The sequence below is a fragment of the Castor canadensis genome, chromosome 2 (assembly GCF_047511655.1).
Source record: "Castor canadensis chromosome 2, mCasCan1.hap1v2, whole genome shotgun sequence".
Lineage (NCBI taxonomy): Eukaryota > Metazoa > Chordata > Mammalia > Rodentia > Castoridae > Castor > Castor canadensis.
In genome coordinates, this window is record NC_133387.1 from 149,642,129 (window position 1) to 149,656,790 (window position 14,662).

General features: G+C 41.4%; 1 protein-coding gene across 4 annotated transcripts in view; it reads right to left on the reverse strand.

Annotated features, from left to right (window-relative positions):
- The window catches only part of Rora (RAR related orphan receptor A), a 691,433-nt gene that overhangs the window by 83,629 nt on the left and 593,142 nt on the right, over positions 1 to 14,662 (reverse strand). Inside the window, exon 1 of one of the 4 annotated variants that reach the window (XM_074066098.1) lies at positions 13,944 to 14,000. The exons of 2 other annotated variants lie outside the window; for them this stretch is intronic. In XM_074066098.1, the coding sequence (XP_073922199.1) occupies positions 13,944 to 13,947 (4 nt within the window). In that variant the 5' untranslated portion in view covers positions 13,948 to 14,000. Of the gene's footprint in view, positions 1 to 12,214; positions 12,373 to 13,943; positions 14,001 to 14,662 lie in introns of those variants that run through there. One more of the 4 variants, XM_020168864.2, reaches the window with a different exon arrangement.

Genomic DNA, 14,662 nt, shown 5'->3' on the forward strand with positions numbered 1-14,662 from the left:
CCCTGCTTTTATATTCCCGGTCATTTATAAAATGAAGGCGACGCTAATCTGAAAAAAAAAAAAATCACTTTGCATTCATGAAAAGAGCCCTGGGAGCTCCCCCTGAGGATCTGGCTATGAGGCAGAAACATACCTCAGTGCACTTCCTTTGTCTTGTACTGCCCCTTTGATGTGCAAGTCACTGGTGGAGTAAGCTGTGATCGCTTTGATGTTAACTTCCAGACTTTATTGTTACTAGCATGCCTACAAGGAGAGCTGTCAGTCACTTACATCTGAACAACCATGTTTCTTTACAGCACCTCTTTTACAAGCATCAGTCCTTAAATACATGTTTCCCCAGTTCTGCTGATTACCACATTATCTTTGGTGGGGGAGGGCTGTGCTCAAGTATAACTATAGCACCCACATTTTCTGTAAACACCCCGAGGCATCATCAGATGGCTGGTAACCAAACTTCAACAAGAGAAGCCTAAGTGAAAAACATTTCTAGCAAATGAAAACATCAAGCCATCTCAACAGTCAAAATCAGTAGTTTAGCCAATATTTCTCCTGAGCAGTCATTGAAATTACACAGAAAGGTCCAAGCCACTTCAAAAGGGATTCAGAACTCAACAGCAGCAGGGGGCTGAGAAAGGCTGCCAGAACTTTGAGACATCTTAACTCATCTTAAACAACTTTGTTTCTCTGCAGTGGTAGAAACAAAACACTTCTGTTACATGATTTTGCTTGGGATAGAAACACTGTTTTTGCAATGGATTTCTACTCAACCAAATGTTTTGTTAAACAGTATCATTTTCAGAAGTTGCTTGGATGCAATTTAGGTTAGAGGAAGACAATGTTTTATAATCTTATACCCAAGGCAAACATGTATACAATGTGTCTAATTTCTTAAATGCATTTAGGAAAATAGGCAGTATGTTCATTTTTAAGAATCTCCATTGAAAAAGATATGGCTCTAATTTCATCAGATTTTCATTTCAAACTTGCTGAATATCATCAAATCCCATTGGGAAATTCCACTCAAAAAAGGAAATAAACTTTAGGCGCTTACATCACACCACACTAGTTTATAATAAGCTGCTATCTTCCTGAATAAATGTTTAGATGAAACCCAAGTTCTGAGAGGTCTTGAATGAGGAAGTAAAATGATATTGTTCATGCTAGGGCTTAGTTTGGTTGTCTTTCTTGTATAAGTTGGTCATAAGCTGCAAACATTAAGAGATGCTCAATTTCTTTGGGCTTTTGCCCTTTAATATTTTGTGAGAGGCGAACGTGATAACCACTATACTACGGAAACAACTCCCTTTAATATTTTGTAAGGAATAAAATAAATGTGGTGTGCAATGGTTACGCTTATTCCATGGTTTCTATTTTTAAGCCAGTCTCTACCCCCTTAGTTTGAACTCAACCATCAAAAATGGAGAAGGCTTTGGGCTAGAATTTAATAAATAAAGTATGACGGTAATTCACCAGAACTATGTCTGGGCATATTTGTTGTTAATATTAATGAAAGCTTGCTTGTTTTTAAATTTATTTAAATAATTACATAAATTACCTCTTTCTATCTTAAATTTTCACTTCCAAAAGGAATGGATTACTTGACAAGCAATTAGAGCAGTTACAGGTAGGTTCAGGGAATAAGGAAGACAAGAGACATTTGTTTGCTTCATCCAAGATTTGAACTAGAAACCAATCGATCTGTTATAACAGAAATTCACAGAATGATAGACTTGGGAAAGTTCTCAATGACCATTGATTCCAGCCCTCTAATTTTACAAATGGGGAAAGTGAGTGATTGACATAACCTGACAATTATTGAGTAGCCCAGCTGGGGTGAGAACCTGTGTCCTATCTTCTCCCACCCTACATAAGGGGTTTCCACTCCTCAGCACTGTTTCATTACATTGGGAACCAGGTGACTCATGCACAAAATAAGGTGTTGGACTTGAGAGGTTTCTCAATTAAAATCATTTGCATAGCTTAGAAAATTACCAATACTTGGGCTCCACCAATATAATCAGAATCCCAACTACAGCATGGGCCTCTGTAGTTTTTGAAAGCTCTCTCTACATCTCTCATAAGGACAACACTGGGACAACCAGATGACCTCTAAACTTCCTTCCAGGCCTGTTAAAGGACATTCACCATTGGTTGGAGAAAATGCTGGTTCAGTTCTACAATGTTCATCAATGAAGCTATAAGCATTTCTCAGCCATCACAGTGATTTCATGTGGGCCTCACTATGGTCACTGTCTGCTTTAATCTAGTTCATTTGCATGTCAACTACTGTCTACCTCTTTCCACCACAATGCACATTCACAGAGACCAGAGACTTCATCTGCCATGGTCACTACTGTCCCCACAGCCCACCATAATGAGATCTTGTACTATCACATTCCTGTGCAGGAGGGGGCTGGAGTGTCCACCTCCCCACCACCCAGAGTAATTCTACTTTTACCTGTTTTACCGGAAGAGCTCAAGCTACAGCAAGGCAGAGTGTCTGCTTTGTTCAGACTTTCCCACCTCTAGAGCCAGGACATGGCAGAAGCACACCAGGCACTCATGCCTGAGAAAAGTTATTTTGTCAATAGGAAGCATTGATATACTTGCAGGGCACAGAAAACTTTACTTTGTTGCAAAAACAAGGAACATAGATAGAGCTGCTTCCATTGGAATTGGCCTTGACTCTGGTAGATTCCAGATCTGTTCCCACTGAGTAGTCAGAATAATGGTGAGGTCCAGCAAAGGAACACACTGAGGGCCAGAGTTCATTGTGTCCATTCAGAGGTATGTATCACAGCTACCACTAACACCAAAACAGCCAGATGATCCTTTACTTAGGCCAAAGTAACCAGAAAAAATATTTTAAGTGTGGATAATATCCAAATGATGGCAGAAATTGATCATGGTTAGGCACTTCTTCCACTCAGAGAAAATTTCCTTGACTCAAGGAAAGCTATGTTCTTCCTAATATCATTTACTATTTTGAGGTTCGCTTTCTTCTTTAGTTATGAGGAGAGAGTTAGACCATAGTCATGGTTGCCAAGCCTGTCTGGTTCTCACAATCATGAGAAAAGTTTTTGGAAATGCAGATTCCTTGATTTGGCCTAGACAATCGGAAGCAGAACCTATGTGGGCTAAATGCTTCCCAGGTGACAGTAAAGTCAATGATATTTGGAAACCAATGAAAAGTCAGAGGACTCCACCACCCACCCCATTTCCTACAGCCTTGCACAGGGTTTCACAAAGTGAGGCCCGAGGACCACTTGCATGAGCAACACCAGGGATGCTATTTAAATCTACACCTTCCTGGGCCTCATCCAACACTTTCAGCATCAGTCTCTCTCCAGGTGGGATCTGGGAACCTGTCTTTTAACAGACTCTTGGGCTATAGATTGTGCCCCAAAATTTCAGAGACAGTTTTAGGCAAGAATTTAGAACTAACTCATGGTTTAGTTGGAAATCAAACCATATGTACATATAATAATTGGACTTTTCTGATTATGTCAACATTTCATCAGATGGCTTTGTATGTTGCAAAATCTCCTTTGTTTTAACTGGCATAGAAACTGCACACCCGTAAGCACAATGGTCACAACACAGTCTTCTTTGGTCCGTTGGCGCTGCTGATTTCTCAGAGCTTTTTTTAAAAAAAATGCTGATTCATGACTGCAGGCAACTGATTAGGAGGAAGGTATCTTAGCTCTAAAATAAGTGAATACAGGTGACACCTGCATTGTCCAGCACACAGTAGGAATTGAGTACTTGCTGAAACAAATTATGTATTTATGTTTACCCAGTGTTCTACAGACAATTTGTAGATAAATAAAAAGGAGGAGGGAAATACCTAATAACTGAAAAATGAAAATAACATTCTGTGAAAAAAAGAGTACTTCTCACAAGGTGCAAGAATCACACTTCTGGGTGGTGCACTTTGAAAAACAGTTTGCTTCAATAACTGCTCTGAACCTAACCACAAGTCTTCACTCTGAACCACTTATTTCTATGATGAAAAGGTCAAAACAGCAGGGTTTCCTTGCTTTCCCCCTTGTTTTTCATGAAAAGATTCATCTTTCTAGTAGCAACAAGCAAGCACTGTCATCCTTTAAAATCCTGGTATTATCTCTTATCTTCGTTACCTTGGTTATTCTAGCTCAGGCTGGAAACATGGCCAAATTCAAACAAGCGTGCATCCTTCTACCCCTGTGCAGCACCAGAAACATATGTACTTCAGGGGATAGGAAGAAAATGGTTATTTCTCTATTCCTATACAGAAATCAGATCATCTTATGATTGTTACATGTTCAACACAGCCCTGAAATCCAAATACACAATTCACTTATATTGTCTATTAACCCTAAAAATTATGCAAATTGAATTCTTATCTCTATTTCTACAGTGTTTTAAAACAAACTATCTTGCTAAAAAACATATAACATATACTCCATGTCATTATCTTTGAAAACTGTATATACTTAAATGGATCAAAATTTGTAAGTCATCAGTAACCAATGGGTTGGTAGTTTTTGTATAAGTGTCTAAAGTTGCTTTCTTGCCAAAAAAAGTTATAACTATTTCTAATTATTTATCTTTTAAAAAAACTAGATCTGAAAAGGGAAAATGCTAATTTCACTGATCAAAATGACCTCTTTAAAATATTCAGTTTTTTCTATAAAAATTCAGTAAAATTGAAGTTGAAACTTCAAAAAAAAATACAAGGATTACTATAAAGGTCTTAATAATTGTTTACTTGCAAACTAAATCTCACTCTAAATTAACATAGAAGCAAACAGAATTTTATAAAACAGCCTTATTCAAGCCTGTTTTTTTTAAAGTCCTTTACCTCCTACCAAGAAAAATTAAAAACTCATTATCTCTCCACAGTGACATTTCTAATAACTGCACAAAACAATGAATTACACTTTTGAATGTGATGAAGAATACCCCATAGCAACAGAGAAAATAATTTGAACCTTTGACCTTCTCCACTAGCCTGATGGGAAATTCACTGGCACCATCATGGTTTTTAAGTTTTCCATGCACAAGTAACCACTAGAGGGCAGCCTTTTCTCAGATCTGAAACTTCTTTGCAGAAAAACATCTCAAATGCAGTATTTTTTGCAGTATTTTTTATTTTCCTGGCTACTTAATAATTGACATCAGTTTAATTAGAAGTATTTCTAGACAGCTCAAAATTCCACTTCCACAAATACAACAATATTACAAGAACTGGTCATGAGAGGGGTCAGTCTGGCTTATATTCTTTAAAATATTTAAAACAAAAGGTAATTAAAAAAATCTTTAAGTCATTTCTTCCTTACTTTACTATATGTTGAGTTAAAGTACCAACTCAATCACACCACAATTGATACTTGGCTTCCATTTTTGGCATCAAAATTATAAGTGGTTCTAGACAAACCGTGTTTGAGTAAGAAACTGATCGAGATTGTGGGAAGGCTGAACCATGAACTTTGAGTAAAATAGACTGGAGAAGGACAGTACAGATTAGGTGTCAGAGTGGTGTGTGTGTGTGTGTGTGTGTGTGTGTGTATTACATGCTACTACTCTTCAAATAATTGACAGTCTTCACTTTGAAAGATGGATTAAATGTGTTCTTCATAGCTCCAAAAGAAGGGATCAGAATCACAAGAGATTAAAAGAACAAAGGAGAGATTTATGCTTAATATCAAAATTTTCTAACTCAACATGCTACCTCTAAAGAGTGAGTCCTCCATCATTGGAGGTGTCTGAGCATAACTAAAAATTTTTTAAATAAATGACATGTCTACCCAGTCCTAGTCATAGAAAGTTAAGAGTTACTAATTTTTTATTGCCATAAGCAAGTAGTGATGTCATACATCACTCTTTTTCTTGTCTAATTTAGTCAATTCCATAGGAGTACCATGTACAATGTACTGTGAAGGTAGGAGGGGAATATGGATTTGGCTTCAAGACAGAGCTTATCTATCTCTAACTATCTGTTTTGTACATGATCAGTTGATCTCAGGTTATCATGTGCCAGGATGCCATCGATTTTCTTTCTTCAATATTACCTGAGAATATATTCCTATTCTTCAATATAAAGGAAAAATTAAGTCAACAATCTACTTCCTTAGTTTTATAATGTAATACTTTCCTCAGACTAAAAATGGAACCTCTCCTCATGCTTTGTAAGGTGTAAAATCTTTGAGGCTCAGAGTCAGAAACTATAAGCTGTATTCCTTACATACACAGAAAGGACCAGAGGCCCATCTAGTCCTTCACTCCCAGGTCAGGATGTTTGGGCTCAGATCTCAGTATTCGTCCCAGACTCAGGGTCCAGCTGCCTCAGGTACACAGGATGCATTTTGGTTGTTTTGTTGTTGTTACCCACTATCAATCATTTCACTGGAATTCCCTGGAGAAGACCCAAATGTCAATGGGGCATTTAATCTGAGTGACTTTTAAGGTTTCTTTTGTCCCTGGGAGTCTCTGAAATAATGCTTATTTGCTTTCAGACAGACACTCCTCAGTCCAGCAGTTGGAAAGGTAAGTGCCCACCATGTGAGAAATGAGCTTTTGCAGACCTAGTAGGAAAACTTACAATTCAGCTGATTTTCTGAGAGAAAGGAAGTTTCTTGGGAGCATTTCTAGGATTGTGACTCTTAGCGGTCACTGTCACAAACTTGATAGCGCTCATGAGCATTCTACTATGCAAAGGCATGTTAAAATTAGAAGACATATTTGTGAATACTCCCTTTGTCTAAAGATAAACAAAACATATAGACGAATCTTTAGTTCAGTTCCATCATAAAGGTGATTGGTTATACAGGTGAGCTGCCCTTCATGGTATTCTATATTCTTTAAGAAAGTAATGCTTCCTTCCATTTCACCCAGATCCTCTTATAACAACAGGACTTAATGAAAATCATGGATGAAGAGAGCTAACAATAAGCAAATAAGAATAACCCCATTTGTACCAAATTGATTTTATTAAATAGTAATTTAAAGATATTAGGCTCAGCAAAGCATTACATAATTGAATCTATTTTTTCCCATATAAATGCCAGACTTATAATTTCCACTAACTAGAGACAAAGTTATGTCCAGGATATAGTCACAGCTTCCTCCAGGGGCAGTATGAAGATAACAAAAATTAGGGATCTAGTCTCTGTTCCAGCATCAGCCACAAGACATTGACTATAGCACATAGCTGTATGAACCTCAATTTCTTCAAGTCAAAAGCGTGAGATTCGGGGGTGGGGTGGAAGAGATGGCCCAAACAATGTATGTACATATGAATAAATGAATAAACAAACAAACAAACAAAAAGCTTGAGATTATCAGTAGTTTCTTATGAGATAAGCATGTATGAAAGGCAGACAGCATAAACTAAATATAATGAAATGCCTAGTAAACTTCAGAGGAAAAAAAAGCAAGATTAAATCTCTGGAAAACTTAGGGAATACATTTGATATTAGTTTTTATAGCACAGGAGCAAATATTTTAAAGTTATCATATTAAATCTGTATAAGATAATGGGGCCAATAGATGCACCTAAAAAAGAAAGTCTAGAAACAAAAGATTACAGGAGGTTCCCACCCCCAATTGGCTAACATATGCTATTATTTAGCCCTCATCTCTGGACTTAGCACTGACAATTTATAGAAAAAAGCATGTTCTATCACGTCACATACACAATACTGACAGATACAAAGAGCTCTGACTATGAATCCCTTGGTTCATGAGTCAAAGCCAGGATAGAAGGGAGGTTTCCTTAGTGGAGTAGCTACACAGGGTGGGGGGGGCGGGGGGGGGGCAGCACAGATGTTGTAAATCATTCTTCAAAGGGTCAATGTGTGGACTTTGAGATATATCAAATGTCAGTTTACACTTAAGTTGTCACTGGTAGATGGCTCCAAAAATTATAAGTACAGAAACATAAAATTGGTGTAGCTGCTGACTCTGTGTCTTTTTAAAAAATAACCAACTGTATAGAGTAAGGTAGTTGTGACTTAGTAATAAACACTGGATATTTAAACATCTATGCAGAAAAGATTTCTTCTCTTTCCTTTCTTTCTTTTTTTAGTGTTGGGGATTGAACCCAGGGCCTTGCACAGGCCAGGTGAGCTCCCACCACTGAGCTAACATCCCTTCCCTGCAAAAATATTTCCACTACAAAGTATTCTTAGAAGATTTGTTCCATACAAAGAGTTTTATTGATCACTAATATAATTCAAGAAAATTTTAAGAAAACTGAACTTCACCTCTACCTTTGCAGATTGACCTATCTATCCATCCATCAACTTTTTCTTCCAATAAAAGTCATCTGTAAGTATTATTTTCTTAGGTGCCACAGAACAAATAACATAGTAGATGGGTGCTACTTATTGCAGGTACTTTGCAATTATCTATTTGCTGATCTTGTCTATTTTGATTGTGATTCACTTGGCTGGGAGGGACAGAGGAGAGGAGGAGTCATCTAGAAAACTATTAATATATTTACATCTATGAAGTATTAAAAATCAAGATATAAATCACATAGTATATATCTAAAACAACAAAAACAACAACAAAACCATTTCTACCTACCAATTATATTATTTTATACCTGGGCAATGTTAAGAAATGATAACCTTCTCAATTCAAATTGAAGGCCAAGTGGTTGACTTAAGCATGATATTGCTGTACATGTAAGGGACGTGACTGAAATATATACAACCAAGAGGCTGCCTAATGTAAAAGGTGCTTTAAACATATTCTCCCCTCCCCGCCCTGCACAAATGAACTGAGACCTTCCTATCTTTAAAACAACTCTCCTTCTTGCCAGATAATCACTTGGCTCAGCAGTGACAGTCACTGGTGCTTTTGCTTTTCAAGATCTGGCTGAGACTCACCTTGTCCTCCTCATCACAGGTCCCAAAAGTGGGACCAAAAGTCCCAGCTAAGAGACACCAAGGAAAGGGTGCTTACATGTAGACTAAGGGCTGAATCCAAATTTGATATGGTGAAAAGAAAAGCCAAATTCTTCAAAACCATAAAATCATATTTATTAAAGTTCGACATAAAAGTAAATCAACATACAGAGTATATTCAAAGGAGCAAGGTGCCTAGCATTCATCCATAAATCAGGCTGAAGGAAGGGTCATGGGACAGAAATTACCTGCCAGTCCCCTTCATTCTTACTAGTCCATTCACATGAAGAGAGACTGAGGGCCCACCTGAAGCAAAGGGGCTTTTCTACTCTGCTGGAACTTACAGAGCACCACATTTCCTTCCTCCACTCAGCCATAGCTCTGTGACATTTGGCCAGTGCATTTTTATGAAGAGCAGAGCAAGTGCTCCCCTAATTATAAATCTCATTGCTGCCTCTTTCCGCTTGCACAAGAAAAAAAAGAAATCCAAACGTTAGTGAAATTTTGTTGTTAATTAAAACCAAAACTGAAGGATGAGACTATAGTTATTCAAATGAAGATGCATTACTTCTAAGCATGAAACCACTTTAAGCCTAAACTTATGTGACAACTAACACACAGAAAGCATTTTCTCCTTTGGTGAGTTCAAAAGGCCTGACTTTTAATGATGTTTAAAAAACATCAGTAAATCAGCCAACAAAGAGGATGTTTCTGTTTTATGGTTGCTTGTTCTCTCCTCCTGTATCCACATGCATCCACATACCAAAATGCTATATTGTGAAGAGTGTTTCTGTTTTGCATGAAAAATCTAACAATCCATATGTAAACTCCTTACATATGGAACCAATTTAACTATTAAAACTGAACGGCAGTAAGGAAGTATTTAATATTATTCTGGGCCAGGTTTTTTCCTTAAATCTGATATGGAAACATTTACGGTATTCCTCCTTTCCCCACAAAGTATTTTTTTCAGTTACAATTTGCACCAAAGCAAGAAAATCTCATTAAAGCCCAGGATGTTGTGATATTGGGAATGAAATATCCTAATTGTTCAGACTCATTCTCTCTCTCTCTGTCCTGGCAGCCGAGCTTACACAAGAATTGCATCGCTAGGACATCTCAGCTACCTTCCTCAAAACTCAGTACTATGAATCTAGTACTTTATGGCAGCCAGAGGTCACTCCAATACAAATATGTGGGTGACAGCTTTTGGGAGGAAGAATATACAAGGTTCTTATGATTCTATTAGAGAGGAAGAAAGGAAGAGTCTGTACTAGAACTTCACTTTGAACTGGAAATACAAAAACAAAAAGCCTATGTACTAGGAAACATCAAAATGAAATTGTGTTATTAAAACATCCTTCTCTTATTGTTTGGCGGCTACTGTCCATTAGGGAAAAAAGCAATTTAAAATGTCGCAGCCTCTCACTTTTCTCCCAATCAACACAAACTATAAATAAAATGGATAAAAGCTGGCATTAATACCTCCCAATAGCAAAATCTGGGTTTTAATTTCAGGAGAAAAATGGAATAAAATATCTTCACAAGGCTATTTGAGTCGTTTTACACTTACAGAATTAATGGAACGCAGAAATAGCAGGAAAGTTTTCGGGTGGGGGGGAACGGGAGGAAAATAGATTCCTTTTACGTAAGAAGTTGGTGAGAAACCTTCACATTTTTTCCTCCCAAATGATTTTACATGCTTAAAAGCGTGCTATCACGAGATCTTCTCTCTTTTAATACAGCAGTTGCATATTCTAAAAATGATTAAATCCCATTTCCCAGAAACGGCAGGGGAACAGGCAGAAAATTTGCTGCGGGCACATCATATAGAAAAATTTCACCTCTCGAAGCTCATCTTAGCATCCAGTACGTTTCAGTCTGTTAATAATTAATAAAAGATGCCATCCAATCTCTAGCGAGGAAAGGCAAAGCTCGGTGATCCGAAAGTAAACCCAACGCAGATACCGAACTGGTGGCCTTCATCCTGGATTGCAACAAAACCCCGACCTAGCAAACGTTTAACGATCGCCCGGCGCCCGCCCGCACGGGTAGGCAGAACCCGCAGGACAGTGTGGGGTCGCACGATCGCTGCGCAATCGGAAAGCCGCGTCCGCCGCAAACAGATGGGGTTTAAATCCCCAAGCCCCGCGGCAGGGCCTGAGAAACCGCTGGGAAGATTATCTATGGCGAGGAACCAGAAAGCACTTGAGACGCTGAGAGCTGCGGGTTGAGTTTCTCTCGGGCTGTTTCCAACAGTCTCCAAGCGCGTCTCGGTTTCGACGGGCCTCACAGGCGACTTCTTGCACACCTCCAAACTTTGGCTTTCCCATCAGAAACTTCCCTGACTTGCCAAGGTTTCTTTCCTCCTCATCTGACAGCACCTCTAGCCCGTTCTTCCTGCCATCACGATCGTTTCCCCTTTTCTATCCCACTACTGGCCCGGCTGAGAGCTGATCAGGGCGGAAGGCCGGGCGCAGACGCTTGGCCGCAGCTAACCCGCGCTCGTCAGTCCTCACCACGGTCTAACCTCGGCCTCTGCCCACGAATCCTGTGGGCTGATAAGTTGCCTCCCCACATCCATCCACAAACCTAAGTATCAAGTGGGGGTGCGCTGCGGTTAGGGGGCCGCCGAGGGCTTCTTGGCACGTTCGAGGCGCCAGTCTTGCTCTGGCCCGCGCGCTTTCGGAAGTGGCTGCGGCGGGACGCAGCTCGGACCCAGTGTACTTCCCCAGCGGGTTAGAGCTTGGGCACTCGGAGTTGCCCGGTGGCCAGGGAATGGATGGGAAAGTAAGGGGGTGGGGGTGTGAAAACAGGCACAAGGCCTGGGGCGCTAACCAGTCCCTGGGGTTGACACCGCGACCATTCGCACGCACAGCCCGGCCTGGCCATGGCGCCTTCCCCACATAGGCCAGAGCTGTCCTAGGTGCGGGCCCTAGGGATCCGCTGCGGGCGTCCCGGCTTCTTCCAAGCTGCCCAGACCCTCGCCTCCCTTGCCTGAGCGCGAAGACTCCCGGCAAACTTTCTTTTGGGAGCCCCGCCGGATGCTAGGCAGACCCAGAGAGTGACAGGCACCAGAGAGGACTCAGGAGGGGGTTTAAGCCCGTGCGCCTTTGCCCCTAACCGCAGGCAGGCCGATCCCGCGGCCGGGCTCAGGTGGCGCCGCTGCGTTGGCCCAGAAGGCCCTGGCCGAGATCCCGCGTCCAGCCCCGGGCAGTACGTGCGCTCGGGCAGGCGCGCCCACCCCTCCCCCTGCGCACCCTCCTCCCCGCCCCCCGAGCAGACAGCCCACCCAGCCCCGGCGGGGCGCCCCGGCTCACCTTTCATCGCTGCGATCACAAAATACATCATTTAAGCCGCGGTGCGGAGAGCGCAGGGAGAGCGGATGGTCCGACCCCGGAGCCCCCTCTGCCACCGCCGCGCCGCCGCCGCCCGAGCCACAGCAGCAGCTGCCGCAGCTGCCCGCCCGCCGAGAGCCATCCCGAGCCATAAGAGGCTCCATGTGACCGGCTGACATCACGGCCGCCGCTCTGTTTACACCGCGCCCCTCCGCTTCCTCCCGGGGCGGGAGGCGGGAGGCGGGAGGCGGGAGGCAGGCGCGCCCGGGCGCCGCGCCCCGCCCCACCCCCGAGGGCAGGTGAGCAGCGGCGGCTCGGCGGTTCCACCCGACTCCGCATCGCCCTCCCGCACCCTGGGCCAGAACCCAGGTCCCCCGCCCTTCCCTCGCCAGCCCGATCACCCGGGGTCGCCCGGGCGCCCAACGCGACGCGAGTTTGACCACTTTCTCCCCCTCCCCCACTCGGTGGGGCCAGAGGCGCGCCACCCAACGGCACTCTCCTCCCTTCTACGAGCCTTGGAGGTGCTAAATGCATGTTGGCATGCATTCACATATTGGCGAAAAGAGGCTTAGGGTTTGGGGGGCCGAAGTCACCCTCATTCCTTCGAGCACCCTAGCTGTATCCGGAAGGTTCAGTCTCACCAGGGAGGTAGAAAACGAAGCCACCAGCAGGGGAGTAAGGTCGCGCCTAAGTCTTTCAGGAGAGACCCTGCCTAGGCAGGGGAACACCACCCACCCAACCCTTAGTAACCCTCCTCACACCAACATCTGAGGTCCTGGTTCTCCTCCAACCCCCAAACCCCACGTGTAGGACCACCGGTATCCGGAAGAAGAGAATAGAGTACTATGTCAATCGCCCAAATGAGCAGCTGACTTGAGCCACTAAATTCCCAGGTTTATCTCATGTAGCATGCTCTCTAGAAAGTCCCCTCTGTAAGCGGAAAAGGGCTGTAGTTTTCTGAACTCTAAAGATGAGACGTTGTATTTTGGACAGGAAAAAAAGTTTCTAAAGGTCAACTTTGTGAATTTTAACTTGCAACTGAGACTTAATTCCCTCCAAACTTTTGAATTTAATCCTCTTTACCGGTCTTGTGTAAACGTAAATCATGACATTATTATTTTACAGGTGAATCTCTTTACGATGAATTTTAGAGCTACTTACCCAGAGTCTGAATTATTTAACACTTTAGCAAGTGTGACTGTAGTATTAAGCATAAAAGAAAACTATTCTCAAAAGCCAAGTTTGCGTACTTACTGCTGTTCTTTCGAGAAATTTCAAGTCTCTTTTTTGTTGTTCTACGTTTCCATTTACAAGTTAAAAATATTAGATGGTCATTATTTGCATTCATGATGATTAAACAAGAAGAATGTTAGCAGTTCTTTTTCCATTTATCTGAGTTGCCCTTTCCCCTGAGTTGAGCCATAATTTAAAACGCATGCAGACAACCAGCACTGTAGAAAGCAAAATGTTTCACACACTTCCCCACCCTCCAACCCCCTTTCAAGGCAAAATTAAGTTTTCCAAACGTTTACACAGTGCTATGATTTAGAAGGTCAGAAAAGTTCATAGTCTTTTAGTCAAGCTGTGTCTTTATAAAAAAAAAAGTGGTTTCAGATAAATTCATCCTAATACAGTTTTACTTTAGGATTTTTTCCAAATAAAATCACAACATGAAGAAAAGAAATTATAAAAGTGTGAAGCCAAGACGTACCCATGTTAACTCAGCTGTCCAGCCATAGCGAAGTGGATAAGAGTTGCAGAGGAATCATGCATACCCACTGTAATGTTTACAATTATGAAATTAAATCACACCACGTTCCCATGATGCAACTTCATCTCCCAGTGAGGTAACGCCCCTCAGTGACAGTGACACCATCCTTTAAATTTGGTTTTTGATTTCCCCGTGCTAACAACTAGAAGAAGGAAGGGTAACACCAAGCTAGCCTGTTGGTAGGTCATAGGTACAATTTTCGCTTCTGTTGTTAAAGGATGAAAAAGGATATCAGCGATTACAGGTTTATAATTCTGTTCTTCTGTATTTGATACAAATGAAGCTAGATGTACAACTCTGAGAATTCACAATGTTAACTTTAAAATAGTATCCTGCTTTAGAAAATAACCAAATCCATTAGCTCTAGCCTGCCTGTCAGGCATCTGACTCCAAGGTAAATAGTCTTACATCACTAGTAATCAGTATTTATTTCCAGACCATTTCAAATGAAATCGGTAATGGGGAAAGACATATCGTGACATGTGCTCCTGCAATTACAAGTAGCACAATCATTCCTTCTACAGAAATGTCCCCAATAGAAATATAATCTCATCATACTTATTTGAAATATTTACACATTTATTCAGCAAAGACATTTCCAGGATAATGTAATACTAACCTTGCCCTTTAGAAATGTATTTCACTCACATCCTACAACT